At 44.0% G+C, this 25066-nt stretch overlaps 1 protein-coding gene across 1 annotated transcript in view; it reads right to left on the reverse strand.

Moving 5' to 3' along the window:
* The window catches only part of thsd7ba (thrombospondin, type I, domain containing 7Ba), a 142565-nt gene that overhangs the window by 82209 nt on the left and 35290 nt on the right, over nucleotides 1-25066 (reverse strand). The window contains exons 2-6 of the mRNA XM_008277183.1: nucleotides 21788-22649; nucleotides 18709-18957; nucleotides 17622-17791; nucleotides 13484-13642; nucleotides 6093-6293 (exon numbers count right to left, since the gene is read on the reverse strand). Of these exons, the coding sequence (XP_008275405.1) occupies nucleotides 6093-6293; nucleotides 13484-13642; nucleotides 17622-17791; nucleotides 18709-18957; nucleotides 21788-22649 (1641 nt within the window). The remainder of the gene's footprint in view (nucleotides 1-6092; nucleotides 6294-13483; nucleotides 13643-17621; nucleotides 17792-18708; nucleotides 18958-21787; nucleotides 22650-25066) is intronic.

The following is a 25066-nucleotide window of genomic DNA, read 5'->3' on the forward strand; positions in this document are numbered from 1 at the left end:
TCTATCTATCTATCTATCTATCTATCTATCTATCTATCTATCTATCTATCTACCTGATGCCTAACAATGTCTAATAATAACACCGATGGAGTGATAAGGGACGTATTATATGATGTATAGCCGTGTTTTGTGCTTGTGTCTCTTATCTCTACAATCTGAAGCGGACCGGCAGATGGCAGATGAGAAAAAAGAATTAGCAGAACAGAAGCAGCCATGTGTCCAAACGGTGTGATGAACCAGAATGATGCATTTTCATCAGATCCCTCTGGATCTTCTTCCTGGCCGAGCCCCAGAACGTCCCTCAACACCTCCGTGTCACTCGATTCCATTTCATCTATACCTGAGTGCTTTCAGGAATTGCCTTATATATTTGCTAAGCAATACAACCTGGCAAATGGGTGATAGAGGATGTTTTCTGATTGCCTGAGCTGCCATAGATAATCACTTAAATCTCCATCAGATAAACTTAGCAGGGAAAGTGCTGCTGCTGCTTTGCTCTCCATAGGCACAGACTTTCCTCAAACAACTTTATCTGTCTTTAAACTTGGAATGCAGAGTTGTTTTATGCTGGGAAATTGGAAACAAAACACACACTCAATCGGGGGAGAATAAAGTGGAGAAAACACCGCGGATCTCTGGGGCGCCTGTCACTTCATTGAAGTTCGCAATCTTAAAAGGTAGCTGCCAGTTCAAACATCCACTCGCCTTATTCTGAGCGAGTGAACCTGCACAGTACGTTAACATCAATGACAATTATCTTCATGGCTTATGATGTATTTTTTTCTAACATCCTCTGTAAATATTTTTTGCTCCATTCAAAGCAGCAGGATTTGTAAATGTGCGCTCCAGGTGACTCCATACCTTGGGAAAAAGTTGAACCATTCAAAAACAAACTGTCTGTAGTTGTTATAACCTGAAAGCGCAGTCTTAGTGGATGGTGAACACAGCTGTCAGAGAGGAAACCGTGGAGCATCGAACATCTGCAATCAATAGGCATTGTGCATACTGTATGCACTGTGAGGGATGATCACAATGAGGAATCTATTTAAGGATCTCAGCACAAATCAATACAAGTCAACAATTGTTTTCCTGACACCATCCAACACGCTGGGAGTTTTTAAAACCAGCATACAGTCTTGATCCTACTAAGTAAAATAAAGAGATCTGCTCAGTTTGTTATAGCGAGGATATTAGAGTCCATCCAAATTAATAGACAATGCACAGCAGGGAGGGTTAAAGCAGGTTTCACATTAATGATAGAGAACACTTACAATAGGGACACTGTGAAACTAGACCAGGACCAAAGGCTGACTGACTAACAAAGAGCCGCTCCAATTAAAAACACCTTTCATCGAAGGAGACGAGCTGCTGATAGGCTGGTTTGTTGGTTGTTCTTTATTTATTGTTTTCACTCCCCAAAATGAACTACGCAGACGGAGAGGTCCACCAGCGTATCTGCATGATTACAAGATAAGCTGCCAAACTGAAAAACAACGCATGAGCATCTACAAACATCACAACCGTTCATGACAGCGAACCAGACGATCGTAAACAACGCTTTCATCTGAGCTGATAATGCCACTCCTACCGCTCCATCCTCTCCTCCTGTCACAACAAAAATCATTAGAAAAAACAAAAAAAGACAGCAGTGGATATGTATGCAGGTTCTCTGTGCTGTCAGTCTAAACACAGCCTCAGACCCCCGTCGCTCTCCCCATAGGACCGCGGAAGTATCGTAAATTATCGCTGGAAACTTTCCCCCGACTGCGTACCCCAGGAACCCAAAGATGCTGCAGATAATGTCATCAACAACCCACCTCCAGGGGTGAAGGCATCCTGCCTCCCTTTAAAATTAACTGTTTGAGGTCGGTTCAGATGCAAGAAATAAATAAACTTAATGTGTGTTCTGAGTGTGAAGAATGTGATGGAGTTTGTTAGTTTACCTGCTAGCCTCTATGTTCCTTCTCATTGGTCTCATTCAATCTAAAATTCATCACATGAGAGAAGAGGAGGAGAAGCCAGGTAGGGTTTTGTTTTAACCAAAGTCTGATATGATTGTTTATGTTACAGGGATTGTTTTGTACGGAGCCCCGGAAGGGACATGGAGAAAGCAAAAAACAGGGACAGGAAAATAAAATAAAAATAGAGGTATCGTTTGTGAGATCCTGCAAAACTTTCTTGCAAAAGTCACATCAGTCTTACTGGACGTTTTGTGAAAACTGTGCCTCTTGCTGAGCACTGCTTGAATGTCTTTATATTTTAGGCCGATTTCAGAATAAAACTCGATAAAACTCTGGTATGGGTGGATGTCCTCCATTCTGCCAGAAAGACCCAGACAGTCCACACATAGTTCACTACATGGCCACATAGAGTCAGGAGTCAGTGGATGAGTTACAATCCTGTAGTTTTGCGAGATCTCACAAAAGATATCTTTATTTTTTTTTCCTCTCCCTGTTTTTTTTTTTCTCCATGTCCCTTCTGGGGCTCTGTAGTTTTGCATCTGGTATTTAGAATTTTTTTTTAACCCTAATTAAACAAACAAACAAACAAAAAAACAATTAGTCCAGAATCTTTACAAAAACCCCAAAGCCTGAACTTTATTTTTCTGGGAGGGAATCACGTCTTCTCGCCTTCCTCTCCCACACACAAAGTGACCACCGGCCTCGCTCGTGCAACAGCTGAGCGGGAGAGCTGGAATGAATTAAATGTGAACGTGCACACGGACCTGCGATTAGCAGCTGTTTTCTCTGAGGTCTACTAAATTTATATGTCAAGCGCAGCAGCGGAGTAACTAAGAGCATATTTGCCCTGGAGAAAAACCTGCCCATGATCAAAGAGGGTCACCGAGACACCGGCACGCAAAATAATAATCGTAATTATAATCCATCTGTTTTTCACTATTCGTTTAATTAAACAAAAAAAAAAACAGCAGTATTGGATTCTGCTGCGGTGCTGGGTTTGGGTTTTATCAGGTGTGAGCTCACAGATGGTGCATTTTATTTGGATAAAGTGAATATAGACGCTCACATCCTGGCAACAGAATCAACATCCTGCTCTTTCCTCATACATTGTTATGTCTTATTAGAGCAAGTTATAAAAATAAATAAATACAAAACCAGAGATCCAGCATGCATGAAATACACCACTGTTTGTTTGTTTGTTTGTTTGTTTTTAAAAATACTTTTGCATTTGTTTTCTGCGAGTACGACAGATTTCTGTTAAATAAACCTACTGATGCAGAAAGATAACGCAACACTTTTATTCTATATAGGGCCTCTGTTTTGTGGTTGTTAAACTAAAAGCTGTTCAGACATGAAGATATGAACTTCTACGATTCCTCAAGAGGTCAAATAAACATGTCAGCTCAGACCATGAACACTTTTCTACCAGCATCAGTCTCTTGCATCATTTGCAGCGACTGAATCACACATGATGAGTCACGTGATGAGTTCAATGCCCTCCTTCATATGAGCACACACACACACACATACACAGAGTCGGATGGGTTTTAGGTTTTGTCGAGCCAGCCTTCACACAGACAGGCCGGCTATGTCATAGTTCAGCCTTCTGTTGTGCTTCAGTGCACCCCGAGCTCGGCCAATGTTTACATCTGTTAGCGTCTCTGCTGCTCTCTGTTCTCCCACATACTGTATTTAAATACAGCCAAATTCCCCATAAAGCTGTTCTCATTTACATATTTATTTCTGTTTCTGTTGTCGGGACAATGAAATGAAAGAGTGACTGAAACGCAGCCCGCTAAGACGACAGAGTTGTTTCCAAGATGCTGCTCTGCGCCGCCAATCCGCTGATCCACGACTCACAAACTCACCGTCCACAGGAGTTAAAAACAACAACCGTGCTGCAAATTCACACATACGTCAATGTCATAAGATCACTCAGAGAGAAAGTTAGAGGCGATAGAAAGTCCTGGTTCCACACAGATGCAGAGAGAGTCTTCTTCCTGAAGACGACATGAGCAGCAGCAGCTCGGCTCCGATTGAAGCTACAGATCCTGAAACAGCCTGTTTAGATATTTAACCATAGACTGTATAAAAGATGGACGTAGCAACCGGCCCCGAAAAATGAAGCCAACCCAGAAGTGTCAAAAACCTGCAGCATCACTACGTCCACTAGCTGCTGGCCCCACAAAGTCCTGGCTCCCATAGACTGGAACTGGAAAAGAAGTGATCACAGATCACCAAATACTGCATTCCTACAGCTCAGGATTGTTTTCTTATTAGTTTTCATGGTCAAGTCCAGAGATCAGGTGGCCAATCTGAGAATAAATCAATACTGAATTTTAAAAAATCGTCAACATTCTGCAGGGCAAGGGGCGTGGCTGGTTTGATTGACAGTCAGCAGCGACCATACAGACGAAGCGAGCAGAAGGCGGTAAATGTGGGCGGGGCAGAGAGAGCCCGCCTCTCAATCCGTCTGACCAATCGCTGCTCCTATGGCTCCGCCCCCCTCCCACAATTTTTGCGTCACTGGCTCCAAAAATCCAAGATGTCAACCAGGAAGTAGCAAAACCCTGGCTTCATGTTCTCAGTGCAGAAACCAACGGGTGACGTCACGGCAGCTACGTCCATCTTTATACAGTCTGTGTTTAGATCAGAGCTACAAGCAGAGCTCAGACAGCCACGGTGACAGAAACCATTTTGCAGTTATTTGAGCTGAAAAACTGAAACACACATTCTGAGATTAGTGAGACTCATTTGCTGAATATCAGAGATTTAAATAAAGGTTTTTGTCTTCAAAATCAGTTCAACTCTATTTAAAACCTTCCATTTATTTTTATTACAACTGCAAAATAAAAAGAGAGGATTCTGTGGTATTAACTGCTGCCTATCTGTAAAATATGATCCGTGAGATAGTGAGTTATAGCAGCAGGCTCAGTGAAGCTCGTAGTCTCTCCCGTCTCGCTGCTGTTCTGGCCTCCAGTGTCATAGTGGGAAGAAAAACACTCCTTACAGGAGTTTGCATCACTTAACAACATGGCCGTGACACAACTGTGACTCTGTGTGAAAATACCCCAACACGCTTGAATTTTAAGTCCGCTAAGCCAATTAAGGAAGCAGCAGTGACCAACTTGTCAACATTCACCAACAATAAATTCACCACAGATAATTTCATAAGCCCTTTCCCTCAAACCCGCCAAAGCTCCCGCTCTTAGTTGTCCTGTCAAAACTCATTAGACTCTCCCGTTGGCTAATATATCTGGAGCCTCCGCTGCCTTTCTGATAAACATACACATGATCCATTGTGACAGAATAATAAAACAGGGACAAAAAAGGTGCAATTAGGTTTATAATCTATGGAGATGAGCAATTAATGCCTGGTAGGAAGCCGTGATTCTGACTTTTAATCAGGCCAGTGTTTTCTGTGCCCATAAATTCGATGATGGTCCCTGATGAATAATGCATGGTCCGTTAGCGCTGATGTTCCTGTCAGCCGACATGACGATATGGCTGAGCACAATGGATCACATTATACCTGATGGTTCATGCATCACAATGCAACTGATAACATTACATCTCCGGACCACAGCGCCCGAGTCTCTACGATCACCTTGATGGATTTTACAGCTATCTCTGCTTCTACGAATAAGTTTTGTGTTCAGCACCGTTTGAAATCTACAAGCGCCGATGCTGACCGACGACTAAGAAATGGTAAATAATGTTAAATATTAATAATAAATGTTTTTGCCCTGTGGTTGAAAGTTATACAACTTATGAGGGAAGGATGTTTTTTTGAACAGAGGCCGGCATTACGGAGAAAACACTTACTTGGCTTCGTCCAAAAGCAAGAAAATCTGCCTTGGAGTGCTTCTAAAGAAGCTAATTAACACATCACTCTATATCTTCTGTACTCTGCCCAATCTGGAAAGGAATCAAAATGTAAAAATGGCAAAAGGTGGTATGGATATTTTTATCTTACTCTGGGCAAGAAAGCAAGTGAGTCTATCTCCCAAATGTCAAGATATTCCGTTAAGTAGGCCTTAGCACCTGGAAGAAGGCCAAACCCGACGAACGAGAGCGTCTCAGTCGCAGTGAGAGGAATTTTAAACGTGACGTTCCTTCACGAGACGTTACCTTTAGCGCCGACACAGGTCACGTTGTGGACGGCGGTTCCAGAACCACAGGGGCCTTCAGCGGGAACGCATCGTCCCTCGTGCTGGACCTGCCAACGGTAGCAGGCGGGATCCTCGCAGGGGATGAACTCCGTCAGATGAGGGCAAGTCCCCAGAGCGCTGTCGGACTCCCACAACACTTCTCTGCTCCTCTGTCTGAAACCTGACGGAAAGCAGGTGTGGAGGAGGAGGAGGAAGGAGAAGAGAAAAGGTTGTCAGAGAGGTCACTGGTTTCTCCTGACGAAGCAGGAAAAGCACAAACGAAGCAAAGCCAAACAGTGGAACACAATAAATTAGCATTATTAATAGCCTAGCTGTAATTATTATCTACATGTGACTGTTTGTTTAAAGTTGTGATATTAGTGGCCTGAGAAGACCTGGTGTTGGTATTCATCTGAGATCAGGTCTCCACTGACTCATGCCATCGTGAGCCACAGCGCTTACTAATAAAAGCTGTCACGTCTCCCTGAAATCAATGGCAATTAAAGATGAATACTGAAAACACAAGAAAGGCTGGAAAAGCTTGTGTTTGTTTTGGTTTTGATCCCAGTGTCAGGCAACCACTGTGGTTTTATTTCTCAACAAAATAAAACTATTTAGCCTGTTTGGGTGCAATAATGCTTTGGACACAAATACATAAAATACATAAAACACATAGGGTCTATGCTAAAGCCGTTTAGTTTATCATCATATAATCCAATCATGCAGGTGCTACATCTGTTTATTAGGACTAAAATACAGAAACCACATATAAATGAAGGCACCTTTCATTAACTTCGGCACCGTTCTCCATCGTTAAACCAACAGCAGACATTAAAGCTGTTCTAACGGATTCGACACCATTTTGGATTTCATCTTAACCTTGATGAATTATGGAAACAATCATGTGCGATATATTACGCAGGTTAAACTGGCACATTTAGTGGCAATAACTCACTTTCTCTTATATTACATTTAGTATCTTTTAATTAACAAAAGCAGTCCGTGTGCAGCCAAACACTGTCGCTGCTGCAGACCGACTCTGTAACACAGCGGAGGATTCCTTCCCGGTCCATTCCCAGGTGGGGTGAGGCAGATAATGAACCAAATGGCACAGAAAATGAGAAGGTGCAAGAAGAAAAAATAAAAATAAAACAGAAACGTGTGAGCGATTGGGGTCAAGTTGAAGCAGTTGTGTCGTTTCCACAATGACACCTGTCTCTCCAATTACTGATTCTCACTTTCTTTTCACAGCTGTTGCCGTTTCCGTCACTAAATTGGGGTCAACTCTCCGAGCGGCACTGACTCCACATCTCACCCGCTGAAATCACACCAAGCAAAACGCTGTGGTCCCTCTGTTGCTGGTCGCTTGGAGAACCTTTAACCAGACAGGAGTTGTATGTCGTACAATGACAATAAACCTCTATCTAGATGTTGAGCAGCGGACATCTTGGTTTATTAGTTGTTCTGGGTAGCGATTGCAAAACAGGAACAATCTGTGAAGATCCACAGTTTGAAGTAATAAATTAAAGTGAAATCCGGCTCCGGTGTGTCAGCTCGGTAAACTCGTGCCGCTTCCTTTCTAAGCTTAACTATTTGTTTTCAAGTGAGAAGCGACAGGAAGCGATGCAAGCGTCTGAAGCCGTGGACGTCACCGCTTCATGGTCTGAAATGTCACATTTACTGAGTCGAGTACGAGTCGCCGTCGGGGGTAGAAGTCTTTGTGTCACTGCACATTTGTCAGTTTATCAGGATGAGACAAAACGTGGTCGTCTTACTACGACGCTCCCTGTTTTTGTTTCCATCCTTTACCTGCAGCTGGTCTATGGGGAAGGAGGAGATTTAAAACCAAAGAGGCTCCCGCTTTGAAGGATGTCCTCCTTATTTGTCCTACACAGATCGCTTCTTATCGACTTCAGAAGAACTTCGGAGTATATTTTTGCCCCTGGAAGCACACGAGGACGGGATGTTTTAATTACAGCAAGTACAAGAGCTTCGATCGTTCATATGGACACGAGACTATTGTTTGAAGAAAAACTGTGTAACGCGTCCTTCAAGCATCACCACGTTATAAGATCCTCTGCTACACTGATTGAGACACATTTTGAGCTCGACTGGGAGGCAATGAAGTGAATAAAAGAGTTCTCTGATGTTAAACTTGGAATATCACTTCTAGAGAAAGATTCTGTACGACTAAACATTTTTCCAATTATGTGTAAGAAAATATTATTTGGAAACAGCTTGACGCTGTCAGCACAACAAAAACACCAGTGATTGAAATAAATTGGCCTGAAAAATCGATGTAGGGGGAATTTGAGCACTTCTTAAAGCTTTTAAAGTCGTTTAAACGAGATTAATGCTTAAACAAATGAAAGTAAATCCAACAGACCTTCTTAATAAGTCATTGGCTGATTCATTACTTTCATCTGTCCAAGATTTTCAGTGTTGCACAAACCCTCAGTGAGGGTCTCTGGTGAGATGAATGGATGAACACCAGTTGGCTGTTAGCGGTTAAAGAACAACTCCCCGTTGGATCTTAGACGGGAGGATTAGCGTAGCGCGCTATGCTACGTAGAAGAAAAAATGACAACGATCCCAAACGCTCCAAACATGGCTTACATAGCAATTAGCAAACTCTCCAATAACACAATCAGCATCTTGACACAATCATTATCATTAAGCCAGTTACCTAATCACCCTTAATTGCATAATTGTCGTATATTTTTATTGATTTCCTCCCACTCTGAAGGAATCAATCTTCTCTCAACTGGATTGTTCATTAAATATTAATATCTTCATGAGAAGATCTGCACTGATTGGATGATCTAATTTATCGATTTTATTGACGATCAATCTCCTTCAATTCGACACTGACGAATGTTTCTTGCGGGCGAAACGTCACAGCAGCAGCTCCGGCGCTTCCCTCCGTCCACAGCTTTCCTTCTGAGCCCGACTCATTTCGCTGCAGCTCTGACACTTGGCAGAAAGGTCCCAGGTTCTTCCCCTCCACAGGTGCAGCTATCTAACCCCCAGATGCCTCCGCTGAAAATTACATCCCCCCCAACCATCCACTGGTGCGAGGCTCCAGTTCAGGAGGCTGATCCGACTGATGCGGCCCTGAACGTGCTCTCCGAGAGTGAAGAGACTGCGGATCGATTGCAGTATTGCCCAGAGCACTTACTGCTACTCACATACAAACCGCAAAAAACAATTTGGCTGGGCATGCCCCCATGGTTATTAATAATTGAAAGGTTTCTTGGTCATACGAGGTTTATTTCAGGGAAACAAGGACCAACCAGTTGTTCAGAAATACACCTCCAGCTTTGTGATTTCTAGCAGAGGTATTACTGAAAGTCTATCCAGTCGCCTCCTGTGTTCATTTTATTCTCCCACATAGCTGCAAAATATGATAGGACAAGATAACGTGGAGAAAAAAAAGAAAGGAAAATGTGAAAAGCACATAAAGCCACAAGCGAAGCAATTTAAATTTGTAATTTTCCGGAAAGCAAAGCTGGGGGCAGCGTAAGCGCCTTGGCTGTTGACTCCTGCACCTGAAACCTGGGATCCGCGGGCCGTTTGGTTTAGAGACAGATCACAGTTTATTCTGATGTTGTGAAACATAAAGGATAAGTGCACATTCAATAGGAGCAAGAAATTCTCTGCAGCTCAAGGGCTACAGGCAAACGACTTGGATCATAACAATGCCCTACTACTCAATAACTGTTCATTGCATCGCAGGCAGCAGAGCTCGGCGAGTGATTTTGTATTGGTGTCATACTCTGTCTGCTGTGAGTCTTTATGAATACCATCAAAAGACAGTGTGCCACAAGAGAGCCCTGTGCAAAACAGCAGATGCCGTGTTTTCCACTCCTTGAAATATATTAATGACACTGTCTGTGAGAGGAGTCGGCTCATCCCGTAGAGATTCGGCGTTGGAGAGTGTGGGCACTGACCTGAACAATCCACACTTCAGTCGCTCCCCAGGGCGCTTTCATGCACATTTACTCACGGCAGGGACGAGGTCATGCTGCCCTTTTAGCACGGCGCTAACACACTAGCAGCTCTGCCGGTGCACACTGGCTTAAACACACACTCGGCTCCGCACACAATGCACGGGCCGTCCAAGGCAGTCAGATATGACACGCTTTCACTTGTGCAAAAATACAAGAACATCACACTTCACATAAGCATACGCACACAGACAGGAAGCATCTTATCTGCTCCGTTCACCCTCCCGGGGCTGAGAGCTGAACTTCAGGTGTGCTCTGCTTCCCGTCTGCTCTTCTTTATACATGTGCTGCCTCCTTCCACAGCGCTGTTCTGTTTTTTTTTTTTTGTCTCAGCCAGCCGCTTATCAACAAACAGTTTAAGATTCCAGCTTATGCTGCCTCTCTCCTGCTCTGACAACGCTGTTCTGTTTCAGCCGATGCCAGACACAATGGTTTGGGTTTCAGCGTTGCCAAAGCGCCACGCCGTCCGTCGCTGAGACACTCAAAGCGTGGAGCGGTGCTAAATTGATAAGGTGCACGTGTAACAGCTTTCAGGTCAGCGCCTTGTTGACCACATTACAGGCACTCAGCTCTTCGGCAACAATCGCTGATTGTAAATGTACAACCTGGCTCGGACCAATAGGACCCAACGGCTAATTGTTTCTGACTGAGTGCTTGCGATGTCGCCACCGGCCCATCTGTGCAAATATCAGCTTCAGTTCTGAGCCGTGTCTGCGTGCTAGCTAGCTATCAGTCGCATCTTTTTTTGGGATTTTTCTGCGGCCGGCCCTCTGTCTCCCCATCTGCCAAACATGATTCTGAGAAATAAAAGTATTCTGCTTTTTGAGACAGTTGGAAAATGGATGCGTCTTGGAGCAATCTTTTGGCATGTAGACGAAGGCTCTAATCTAGTCTGGTTGTTATCGGGGCTCTTACATCTTGTTACAGCGGCTATTGTTGCGAGTATTACTGGCTGTGGTCTCCTAAAAATAACGTTTTCAATTGCGGATGTTTTCCAGGGACATAATTGCGACTAGATTTCATTTTATATTAAAGTTCTGATCATAATACGTGTATGTAGTTACTGCTGAGTGAGTCAGCGATGCGTTTTCTTATTTGTGATTGTAGTTAAGGTCTCCCTGCACTCGCTGACATTTAGGGAATCATTGCGGTCTAATTGAATATAAAAGTGCACAATGTGTTTATTTAGTGTAGATAATTGGGTTTCCTTTCCTGGCATTGATTAAACACCTAAAACTTATCGAAGTTTGTTTTTGTTTTGTCTTGGACTGGTTTACATGAAGCTTTGATCCCTGTATAACCAGCTCATGTTTACCACTCATGACCTACATTTTGACGTCCACCCAGGTTCTCTGGGTCCATACGGGTCGTCTGTGTGACCACGCAGACCGTCTGCACCGCACCAGGAAGTGGTGGTGACTCTCGTTCAGAGGAGAGGCCGTCTGAGGAGAGTCTCCGTCACCCACAGCTTCATAATTCGTCGTCTAAAGAGTCGCAAATGAAGCAGCGGCTTCCGTCAGCGGAGCCCAAACACAGGAGGAAGTCCTAATTTCCTCACAAGTCCTGTGCAGCGTCCACCCACTGCGCTCAACACAACTCAGGAATAATCACGTTAACGCGCTGTAACCAATCTCCAACCAGCTGCTCCTTTAAAAGTGCATCGACACGGGCGGCCTTTCAGAAACATCCACAGGAGCCCCGTTCGCTTTTCAGCCTCTGATGTTTGGAGAAATGTCCACACAGCAGACTGACGCCTAACTGTATGAATAGAACTGGAAATAAAACACAAACTGATTGATGGTTCTAGTTTCCCAACCCTCCAATCACACCTCTGCAAATGGCTGCAACTCAAGCACACCAGCTTACCCATGACTCAAACACAGTGAACCTACTCTACATCATCCATCAATCAATCATCTCTACACCTTAACCCTCACCAGGGTCATGGGGGGCTGGAGTCTATCCCAGCTGACTCAGGGTGAAGGCAGGTTCACCTGGACAGGTAACCAGTCTATCACAGGGCTACACTTAGAGACAGACAACCAAGCACACTCACATTCACACCTACGGACAATTTACAATCACCAATTAACCTCAGCATGTTTCTGGACTGTGGGAGGAAGCCGGAGAACCCAGAGAGAACCCACGCTGCACGGGGAGAACATGGAGACTCCACGCAGAAAGATCCCGGGTGTCCTCACCGAGACGCCAACCGGCGACCTTCTAGCTGTGAGTCGACGATGCTAACCACTGATCCACCGTGCAGCCCCAGAAAACACATGTGCACGTAAATTAAGCTAGTATGCATGAAGCTTTTCTCATTTAAGTTTTTGGTGAATAGTAATAATATAAACTCAGGCAACTCTTTGCTTGCTAAAGACACACAACATGTAAAGTGTGAACGATGCTAATATAATAAAATAATAATATATAAAGTAAACACACAGCCATTGTTCATCTCTGCTGCCAAACTGTCTTGACAGGATTCTTGTCTATTTATCTATGCAGATCCCGGGTGTCCTCACTGGGACGCAAACCGGCGACCTTCTAGCTGTAAGGCGACGATGCTAACCACCGAGCTACCCTGCAGTCCTGCTGTACATGATGCAAACCAGAAACCAAATCTGAGAAGAACAACAATGTGGAAAGCTCCATTCCAGAAGTTAACAGCAGTGGTTCCTCAAGGTTCATATGAAACCCTGGATGTCTGAATCCATGTTTTTGAGATGCTATGGCTTCTAGCTAATGAAAAAACACCGATAACTTGGTTAAAATAAACATTTATATACGTATATGTGTGCATATATCTATATATCTATATCTATATCTATATCTATATATATATATATATCTATATCTATATCTATACTGTCCTGGGCAGGTTTTCAAGTCGAGTGATGCATGAAACACAAAAAGATTTGATTCCAGTGATTTTCTGCATTAAGTAACGAGGGATGTGCATTTTAAGACTCTGTGCTCCAAATGCGTGTTCGATGCACTTAAGACACATTTTGACATTTTGGGGGAATCGTTCACGACCTTTTCAAACCACACATTCTGTCGTCCTGCTGCATTTTTACCGGCACCGCTCGCACTGAAATGAAACAAAATCAGTCCTCAGCATCCATCATGTGCTGCTTTTGCTTTACTTGCCTGCTTAACATATCATTTTATTTAATTTTTACCTTTTTTAACCTTTGTGTTGTGTCCAGGGCCTAATGCCATCACACACACACACTCACCCATAACATCAGAACGCCGTCCACGGTGGCCGTGTCACCGCTTTACACATTTACATGCGCCTCTGAAAACCCATCAAAAGCCAAACCTTGTCAGGTGTTATGTCCAATTTACTTCAACACACCTTTCCTCCCCTGCGGTTCTCTGCAGTTGTCGTGTAGGCAGGCACCCCAGGGTGACCACGGGGAGAGCAGGCAATGGTGCTGGCAGGGAACGGAGCAGAGCTGGACTGCCAAGGGGGGCTCTTCACCATCACACAGCCTGGCATTCACCGGCCTGGACACTGAACAGACAAAAGAAACACAGGCGAGGATAAACCCAGCTCAAGTCGAGACACACACAGGCAGCTGTGGCCTGTGTGTGTGTGTGTGTGTGTGTGTGTGTGTGTGTGTGTGTGCGATTGCTGCCAAATAACATGTTTGGGATTGGAATCCAAACAGAGGGTCGCTGCTAGATGATGTGAAGAGAGTGAAGAAGATGAAGAAGCATCGCCGCCATCAGACCAGAAAGTATGGATGTGATTTAGTTCTGATTGGGAGGAAGGAATTTCTTTTATCGGCGAAGGCAACAACTTGAAATTGGGCGCGCTGCGGTGAGAAGCAGGCTACGTATAGCAGAGAGGACTGCGGGATCAGAAATGGAAAACTGTTCACCTGAAGTCCGACTCGGGAGGATCCTCCAGCTAAGGGAATAAACAGGAGCTGAATAGGGAGATATTAAGTCAAGACACGCCGGAGCCGATTGGCCGCTAAGCATGGCCGACATCATTTGAAGATCACAGCTCAGCCACCTGTAATGGGCTCTAACACGGAGTAAGAGGGTGTTCTTACGTGTCCACAACACACGGATGTATTCAATCTATTATTCCATTTTGATGCACATCATTGAGAGGCACATTTCCATTTAAATGAAAGCCCATAGAGGAATTCTCCCACCGCGCGCGTCGTCTTCTCACCAAAAGTAATTTACATTGTGTTTGATCTCCTTTGTAAAATAATAAAGAAAAAGAACGAGATGCTTGCTTAAACACATTGATAAAGCGCCGTGCAGATCTTTGTTCCCTAAATTGTGTTTCTGTTCTGTTTGTGGGTTCGACATCAAACAGGAGTGTTTTCCACGTTATCGGACCGAGCGGCGCCACATGCTACATGCAGCCACTTCTGCCTGAGCTCGCCGGGTCGCATCCAGGTCAGCGTCACGTTTCGGCTAATGATGTTTGTCGCTCACATCCGCGGGTTCAAAGAGCTGCTGTCGCTGATATCCCACACTCAGCTCATACATTCACCGTCCAAATGCGGTTCTGATCCTCGAAGCGTTTCTTTGAACGCGTGCGGTGAGCGAACGGGGCTCAGCTGTCGAAACACCTCGACTGCAGAGCGAAGCCGCCCAGTAGAGAAAACACGGATGGAGGCAAAATGAATAAGTTATTATTTAAGAAACGGTTCTATCTATTATGCTAGAAAGAATGTGATTTGCAAATGAGACTTATAGTTGACAGTCATTAAAAAACTACCCACTGTGCTTAATTAAAAAGATAAATTAAATACTTAGTATGCATGCGCTGAAATTTTATTATTTTTTTTATTATTATTATTCAAGTGATTTATAAGCTTAGAACTTTGATTTAGTTTAATTGAATTTTCTTAAAACAGTATCAGTTTTTAAAGCCCTCAGTAGCGCTGGGCGTCTCATCGATTCCATAATTTACCGTATTATGTACGAAAAGCCTGAATAGATTTACAGGGAAAAGGTTTAGATCAAAGCTTTACGGTGCAAAAAGTTAAGCTAGAGCAGAGTTTACTTCCGTTTTCTTAAAATCTTACTTGCAATAAGTTAAACAAACGCAGAACAATGAGAAAGCAGCAGCGAAGGTCTCGTTTGAGCTGCTAACCAGTAATAAAAGGACCCGACCCAGCAGGCTGTTTAGGTTCAGATGAGGCTCCTGAGGATAAGACGTTTAAATCGAATCAACCACAAATGAATAATCATGAATTCGTTCTTGTATTTTGCAGACACACGCCAAGCGTCCACCATGATGGTCAGTCATTCAGTGTTATCATGGAAACAGTTCTCCGTTTCCTTCGTTATCGACTTAAGTGTGGAAATAAAACGAGTGAAGCTCTTCAGGAACATGAACACGACGTTACAGGCAGCAAACAAGGACGACCGTCAGAACCGCTCTCATTCTTCTGATGCTTTAATCGCAGAAATATTAAAAGTATCAGCAGCAGGATATTTTTTTTCTTTCCTCTACAAAAGTTCAAAAAACTTTAAAAAGATTTTTGTGCAACAAAGAAAGCCGCCGAAATAAAACAGTCTGAAATTGGACAAATAGTTTTAAAGCTGAAACTATCAGAACAAAGAGAAACAAGAATCTGACTCGACTTTCAATCGTTGGTTTTGATCATTTCTGACACTCGGTCTTCAGTCGCTGCCAGAACCCGCTGACGCTCAGTATCCTCCTGAGTACGAGTCATTATGTGACGGGTTTTAAATGCTGATCCGTTACCGCTCTGCGACCTTCTCTCTCAGGTCAAAGCTCCGTCGAGTCTGACGGCCGTGTCGCCCACGTGTCGCTCTCATAGTGCTTCACTGACAGCGAGGTAGAAGCCACGACTGGTATCTCCTCACCGCGCTCATCCTGACGATCATCTCCACCTTTTAAACGCACTTGTTTTGACTAAATGCAGTTTCTTGATTTCTCTCTTTAATTCTCCGCCACGGTGAATTAACGACCGTCCAGATTTTATTTCAGCTTGTTAAATCTGGATAATGCATAAAGCGCCGCCATAACTCCCAGTGAGAGGGTTGATCAGGTTCAGCCGAGTCTTTAAAGTGAACTAATTCGGTCCGTTTGATTCTGACGTGATTTAGCAGGAAAACACTCTGACCTGCAAACCTGCATTCCTCATAAAACCGCTTTACTGGTTTTCTGAAAGCACCCGTTCCTGCTACAATCCAGGCCGGTTACGTAAATCCTGTAAAATACATTTACTGCAGGTCAGATTATTGTGTCCTTCTGGCACTGTTACGGGAGAAGAAGGTCGACACCAAAGAACGTCAAACGGTGGCTGTTATGAAGCCGAACATCGTCGTGTACGTTCATATGTGAGTAGAGTGGAGCTGCACTTTAGGAGCAGCCAGTCTTGTCTCTATTTTCAAGTGTCTTGTGAAGTTTTGAATCTCTGGTTGTTAGATTTAGACCACAGCTCATGTTTTCCCTAAAAAGATGATATCTGGAGATATTCTGGTTTTCTTACAGTGGATCAGATTTTTGTTATTGTTGTTTTTTCATACGACTAATTACGATCCATCCATCCACAGCAGTGATAAATAATAAACTTCAATTCTTTTGCATTTTTCAAAAGCCAGTTTACAGACATGTAAACATAAATTAAACCCAAAAGTCAAATTAGGAAGGCTGATGAGTAAATAAAAGAACAAACACCAAATGATAAATAAATGGAAATCTATTTTAATATAATGATTCTGACATTAAATGGCTGCACGTCTGATTGAAGAGGTTATTTTAGGAGCTTGCTGCAAACGTTTTACCTCCCTCTGTGTTGCTCTGGGGACTGAGAGCAACATCCACAAGCTCTGACCGGCAGTTTGGCATCTCTCTGTAAAATACATCCTCATCGGCCTCATCGGCCTCATCGGCCTCAGTGTCCTGCTCCGTTATGTCCACGTGTCACCACGGCTGTATATTCAGCCTCCTTGTTTCACGGCACACATCGGCTGAGACGCACCAGAAGAGGGATGTTTGGTCCTCTTCATGTAAACAACAAATATCAAAATGCTGTTTTTTTGTTTGTTTGTTTGTTTGTTGGATAGCGGCACTTGAGAGACGTGACACTACTTCACAAGTTTTAACACATTTGCTGGCTGCTGCAGGTGAGAGCGTCGTCATCAGAGGTGCTCGAACGCTGCTGCTGGAGGATGAGTAATCATTTAATATGAAGTCTGAAATGCAGCTCTGGTGAGGAAACATATCAGCTCTGGAGGAAGAACGAGCGTTTCCACATGCAGAGCAGCGGCCTGCTGTGTTTCAGATGCACTTTATTACACCTCAACGACACACGTTGATTAAGTCTTCCTTCACTCTGAACATGTTTTAGCGACGACGACGCAGCATGCTTATGATTTTTTTTCTTTTTACATCCAGACAACCAGCCTAATGTTCTGCCTTAATAATTCAAACCACATCAGCGAGTGAAATTTATGGTGCTTCCAGCGACGAAGGCGGTTCCTTTTCTTACCCTCCTTCCTGTGATGTGGCGCCGAGTCATCGGGGACTTGAACGCAGTAGGTCTTCCTGGTCTGGATGCCCCCGCCACACAGAACGCTGACGTTGGCCAGCCGCCGGTCCTGCTGGCTGAGCAAGGGCAGGATGCGACACTCGCCCCAGTCGGTGGTCCTCCACACATACCTGAACACAGAGGACACAGGTATAAGTCGAAGGAAAATGAGCGAAAAAGCTGCGAAACGTCTGACAGAGTGTACATGAGACTCATGTCTGTGTGTTCTCAAACAAAAAAAGTCTGTAATCCATTCAGAGACAAATTGATAAATGAGTGTGCTGAGAGCGGGATAACGTATCAGCAGACAGAACGCAGCCGCCGCAGTTGTTTTCAAAAAGTCACACAAAGCAAAGACAAATTAGCGAGAGCAGTCTCTGGCAAGAGGCGCTCTCACAGTGTGGCAGGAGGAGGGGGGCACCATTATTCTGATTTCAAAACTTCTAAACAAATGTTTGGTTTCAACTATGAAAAATGCAGTCATGCAGAAAGCAATAATATTTGAGGAGTTTACCAGAACAACAGCCTGTAGTAATCTATCAAATGCTTAATTTCTGTAATGAGTTTTCCCTAATCATGTAAATCCTCTGCTCTCAGGCACTCCATGTAGATTTAGCAAATAAAACAAAAATCTACCAGCAGGGAAAGTAATTCTCTATTGACTACTTTGTTATATTAGCTGAAGCCCGTCTTAACTCCGACGCTCCTGAAACAATGAGGTCGTGTCAAACCCCGTCCCCCATCCTGCTGGGTCTGTTTGACCAGAACCTCCCGGCGGTACACGAGGTTACTGCGGCTGTCACAAAATAATTGAAGTGATGCCAAAAATATGCACAAAGTAATTCAATAGTGAAATCACAAATATTTGCAGCCTTTGGGCTTCGCTCATAATTATTCAGGTGAAAGAGCTCCGAGAGGCAGAAATAAAAAATCATTATTAGAGTTTGACATTTATACATAAATATCAGGAGATCAGACATGAACAAAACTTTTGTTTCTGAGGATCATGAGCTCGATGGTAATTGTTATTATCGGCGGTAGAAATGACCTGGGGCAGTTTGGAAGCAGGTCTCCTATGATGTTGCACGCTTCTTTTTCCTCGAGGGCCGGGCATCGCTTCCCCCCGCTCAGCGAGATCTGCGTCATGACCCGTGACCGGAGACGGTAACCAGGCGACAGGTCGGTGGACCGGCAGGTCTTAGAGCAGGAGCTCCACGATGACCAATCAGACGTCTGGCAGTCTTTGGGCATCACACATGCCTGGAAGGTCAGGGGGGAGTTGTCCTTGGTGCACAGGCTGCAGATGGAGAAGACTGAATCACTGACAAAGAAACTGTTCATCGCAACGAGATAACTTAATAACAAAGTGGAATTACAACAGATGTCAGGCGTGGTTGGGATTTAGGTAGATTAGAGAACAGATTTCATGAAGTATAAGTTAAATCTAACGTACGAAAACCCATCTGCTCGGAGAAGCTAGCGGAGATTCCTGATGAACAACTGGCCTTTGCCGCCTCCACTCGGCGCCGCCACACGACCTAATAGCTCAGGTCTCGGGACATAAAGTCAACCTTTTACACGAGCGCTACAAAGAGCCGATATGCTCACTTAAAAACACGAAACAAGAGCATTAGTCGTGTAATTACAGCTCCTATTGTTTAATTTGAGCAATGCAATTAGTTAGGTTATTAAGATGTGAGTACAATGCTCATTTTCGAATCTTACTTTGTAATTAGGCTGTAAGAAAAGCAGAATGAGGAGGAATTCATGTGGGAAATCCATATTCAAAAGCTCCAATCCTCTTTCTTAGTCAAAAAAAAAAAAAAGAACCTAATGCTAATCAGGCCCTGTACAGTAAATGGTCCCTTCACACTCGAGCCATAAAGCCGGTGAATCGTCAAGGATGATAACGTGTGACTATCAAATGCATAACGAGATACGCTGCTTTAAGCCCCTCGGTTGAAAAGTGCAAACAAGTCTCATCGCATCCATCCTGCTATGATGCTGTAATTAGCACTGTGTTGAGCTCATGACTATACATTAAGAAATACCAAAGATTAAACTGAAATATCATTTAAAAGTTGGTTTCTGACACCGTGGTGCTCGGCTAGCGGCGTCACCAAGAGGATAGTTAGGTAGTCAGTATATTCTACATGCAATGATTTTCTCCTTCCTTGAAGACAGAACCCGAGATGGAGCGGTGTTAGGACTGTAAAGGTGTGTGCTCGCTCTGTGTGCAAAATCCATTCCTATCAAATCCAAATACCAGTTCCAACAGCAGGGACCGGGAGGGGAGCCACACTTGACATTTAGCACAACAACGCCGCGCCTCCTCGCCAGTTTGCTGAGAAAACACCAACTCTCACATAATCTACACATAATTGAATAAACAAACGGCATCAATAAAAAAGCGTCGCTGCTGAGAACGCCTTCACGGGGAGAAAATGTGCCACCGGGATCATAAGGCGGGACGCCCATTGATCACGTCCCTCCTGTGCTGCAAACAAACACGAGAGCAGAAGACAGAAAACAATCAGCTCCAGCAGAACTATTTAACCCGACACACTCCCACGTCCGGCCTCCACTGTTTTTACAGACCCCCTATTTATTACATCAGCGAGGAAACAGATTAACGTCGGACGGATCCAGTTACTGCAGCTGACCCGACTTCACCGGCTCTCCTCACAAAGCAGCGCTGCTCTTATTATAATCTGGGACCTTAAGAGATGCTCTGTTTTTACTGGGTTTGTTTCCAACATACGGTCAAGTGGAGAAAAAAAGAAAAAGTGCATCCCATGAAAACTGTGAGGAAACACTTGAGCCTGTGTGAAGCAGCGCTCACACACCAGGGGAAAGAACTGATACACAACACTGAAGTTGTTTTTATGATTCAAATAAAATAAACAAGGAAAAAATCTAAATGAGGGGTTCCAGATAGGTGTCACTGATTAGAATCTCCTGCTGACAGCTACAGTAGAACCTGTTTTAATCATCTGGTGTTGTCTTCATCATCTAAAGAGCTCTCTGAGGCCGTCAGAAAGAAATCAAATAAGCTTGTGGATGGTTGTGAGTCCGATTTGAAAACATCTCCAAATAGCTGGACATTCGGTGAAACCTCCCGCTGTAAGGGAAATCATCGGGGGCGAATTTCAAACCATTGCAAATGTGTCCAGGACTGTCTGCTCAAAGAAATTCAGGCCGGGAGCAAAAACTGTTGGATCCAGAACCGCAGGATTTCAACCCGGGATCAGCAGGTAACTCTTACAAGTGCATGTGTGTGCAATCAGGAGGAGGCTGCACAGATTTGACATGCAGGAAGAAGATTTGACTGTGTATAAAGAACATTAGAGCAACGTATGTGCAAAGATCAGACCTTCTGGAGTAACGTGCTCTGGACAGACAAATAGTAGACGTAGCTGTCTGGCCACAGTAGCAGTACACATGTCAGCAAAGAAGAACCTCATGGGGGTGGAAATGCCCCGTGGTGTGGCGTCGCTTTGCTGCCTGAAGGCCTGGGCAGCTCACAGTCATTAGAATGTCTGCATCATATCAAAGAGTGCCTAAAAATACCCACCTACACCTGTCCAGGAGTTAAAGACGAATTGGAAGTGAACCTTTCAGCAGAATAATGATCCCACGCATGCAGCACATGCACCGAGGCTGGACGACAAATGGAAGGATGTGAAATGATTCATTCAAAACCTCCATTTTGATGCAATTAAAATGTTGTGGGAAGTATTGAATCAGGCAGCACAGAAAATAAACCCTCACAGACCTTGTAAGTGAAGTAGTTTTGCATGAAAGAGTGGGACGGCGCTTTAAAACACGCAGGACAAGTTATTTCTGCTAAAAGGGGCAATGCTAGCTTCTACAGCTAATTATTTGTAGGAGAACATTATTATTGATATTGTTAATAATAGTGATATTTTTGCTCAATAAAAAATCCAATTTGGCGTGTTGAGCTGTGAAGGGTACCACCTTGATCCATAGGTGTTGTCTGAAGGAGGATCTTTTGTCCAAACATGCCAAAAACAACCAATATTTTTATTTCCACATCACTATTTATCGTGTGTTGGTTTCCTTTACGTCACGCTGTACTGACGCTGCAGCAGCTGTGAGCGGCTTACCTCAGCATAGCGTTCTTGCCGTCACTCCGTGTGCAGCGAACGTGTCTCGTCTGGTATCCCACCTCCAGCTCCCAGGACATGGGGTACTGGTTGTGCACGTGGTGGTGGTGCTGGTGGTGCTGGTGGCTGTGATGGGCGTGGTGGTTCAGAGCCAGCGTGTGCAACGTGACCGTGTTGTTCTCGTTGGAGCTGAAGTCCACCGTGGTCCGTCCGCTCAGCAGGGCGTCCTTGTGGTGGGGCAGTCGGCACTCGCTCCAGGCTCCTACTTTAAGGCTGTACTGGTGCTCGCCCTCCCCGGCAGGGCAGTCAGCAGGGTGCGAACAAGTCCTGGTCTCGGTTAGGTTGGGGCAGTTTGCCCCTCCGTACATTGGCGTGGCCAGGACGTGTCGAGTCCGGTGCTGCAGGCCAGCACCACAGGTTTTGCTGCAACTGGACCAAGAGGTGAAGTCTGACACCACGCAGTCCTGGGGGCAGGGGATGAGGCACGCCTGCTCCACCGGGGGTTTCTGGGAAAAGAACTCACATATCCTGGAAGTGACTGCGGTTCGATTGGAGGTGCGAACACAGTGGACTTTGCGCCTCTGGATGCCGTGCTGTGCCGTGACGCACTCAGGTGTCCTCAGCTTGAGCTCATTGGAAAAGAAAGGGACAAAAACACAGCTTCCCCAGTCGGACACCTCCCACTCAAAGAGGTTCTGGTGCCAGTCGCAGACCTTAAAGCACTGCCTCTGGCTCTCTGGCTTGTCCATGTGCTGGCAGTGAGAGTGGTGGGTAGTCCAGCCCTCCATGTGGATGCACCATATTGTCCTGGTCTGAACCCCACCAGAACCACACTCCTCCCCGTTACACTGACCCCACTGGCCTGCAACAAAGGAAAGACACATGGAGAGGGCATTTTCATTAAAAACTGGAGCTTTCAAATAAAAAAAAAAAAAAAAAGATGATTTAAATTGCAGCTATCTGGCAGCTTGCAATCAAGCACAATTCAAGGCCATTCACTTAACCTCCATGATTGCTTTATTCATGAACTGAGGAAGAAAGGAACAAAGGAACACAAAGTAATCAAACCACTGGCAGACATCAATATGGAAAAATACAAGGTCACTTTCTCGGTCACAAAGGAGATTCATTTAGGTTCCTGATCTCAGAGTGATCAATATTTTTGGGACGGTATGGCCAGCGGTTCACTTGGTATTATTTTTAGACATGCTAATAATGTCTTGAGATGCAAAACGATGTGAACTCTTTGAATGTGGCTTTAATTTCCAAATTCATTATAAATTTTCATCACAATGAAGCCGAGTCAGTTGAGCAGCCGAAGCACATTGTCTGCACAGAAGAGCCACCGAAGAGTTTTGGAGGTCTTTTAAACAAAGACTATTGTTTGGAGGCTATTGATTCTCATGAAATAACTCAAACCGACCAAAGACATCTGCGGCATTTAAGGATCCAACCATAATCTGTCTTTAAAAAGGAAAAAGAAATGTTAATTACAAAAGTGAAGATACTCGTATATGATGATGTGATGCAGCCGTAATACTCTGTATAAAGAGCAGGAACATTTCCTGGATGTCGAAAACTTCAAAAACTGCCAAAAATGTCACAATTAAAGAAGGTCACCTGACAAATGCTTCATTAAATTTTATATCTCACAAGTTCTGATGCTTGATTTAGTCCCATAAGAAGTCCAAAAACACGGCTTCATCACTGAGTTGTGCAGTAACATTCTATATATGTTTTAGATCTCGTGAGCACAAATCCTGCAAACCTTCAGCGTTGTTGTATGTTTACAGCAAAAGCCGACCGAGGAGTCGAGTTAGCGACGCTCGCAGAAGTTCAGAATCCTCATGAAATTGCTCGATCCAGCGAGTCTCCCACGCAGACGAAGCAGAGAGCGTATTTTTAGGTGTTCGCCACCATCGCATCTGAACGATCGTGTTTTTGATTTCCGCGGCTTGAAACAGAACCACACTTGGCGGGCGCTACTTGGCAGCATCAAAGTTTGTGTGACAAAAGCTCAGTCGCTATAAGTAATTTTCCACTTGCAGCACATGGTGGAAAGTAGTTTGTGGTCAGAGAGGGGACAAAATTGCTGATGTCTTTTTTTTTTTTTTTGCTGCTGTGCAAACTTCCATCAGCTTCAAATTGCAGCTAGTTACATGAATTCCAGCTGACCGCAGCCTCCACTTCTGTGGAGATGGGAAACTTTTCAGTTACGGGAACGGTGTAAAAATACAGTTAATAAGTAAAGACATCGGCTCTAACGACGGCACGGTGAACATATATAGTCTCACGTGTTTTTCTAACAAGAGCCATTAAGTCTCTTAAATGCTCGTAAACCTGCAAATTAAAGTTAATTACCTTTAATTGCTATAATTCTTTTTATTAAGTGGATTTCCTCATTGATAATGCATGAAGCACCTGTTGAATAGTGACGCTCACTTTGCTGAAAAGTTGCATTAATCAAAGTTTGTGGATTTCAATACGCACTCAGATGGATGTGCTCCAACATGTCCAGAATGTTTAAATTAATGTTATTAAAGACGGGTCATTCAATTTCACTTTTATAACGACATTGTGAAGACTTAGGCCAAAAAAAACTCCTTAATTTTTTTTTTTTTTTTGACCTTCTGTCCTCGTCTTCAAAAGAAGTCGACATAAATCAAAATGAAAAAACACAGATAGATCAATTTGCTGATATGATCCGGTTATCTCCATCAGTCACGTTCACTTCTCATCCAGTTATTTTGCCACATGCTATGAAAAAGATAATTTGATTCATTTCTTCTAATTGGAATTAAATTGATGTAATAATGAGATCCCACTGCTTCCTAAATTGCTTTTGAATTACAACTCGCTCAAAGTGCTTTATACCTTTTCGTGCCAGAGAAATCTGTTGTTAACACTTTGTTTCCCGGCCAACGATCAACACGACGGAGCCGCTCGGAGGCCGTTCCCGCCTCGTGTTCGCCTCGGGGGGGTTTTAAACTGCACATTTTTTCATAGTTCATCGAAGCACATCATTGAGTTTCTTAGCGCGGGTTTTGCAATGTTAATGAGACTTACAGTGTAACTAATATTATGTTATTAGGAGCTTCTTCTTTTTTTATCTTTTGCACTTAGATCATTTTAAAGCAGGTTTAATGCATCAAACAGAAAACGTCACACTGATGACAAAGATAAAACCGTGTTGCATTACTTTAATTTACGGCAAGATTTTTTCCACTGCAGAGACGATCATATGATCCGGCTTGGAACCAGGCAGACCATGCAAATCGC

Source organism: Stegastes partitus, unplaced genomic scaffold, assembly GCF_000690725.1.
Source record: "Stegastes partitus isolate 25-593 unplaced genomic scaffold, Stegastes_partitus-1.0.2 Scaffold91, whole genome shotgun sequence".
In the NCBI taxonomy this organism is placed as follows: Eukaryota; Metazoa; Chordata; class Actinopteri; family Pomacentridae; genus Stegastes; species Stegastes partitus.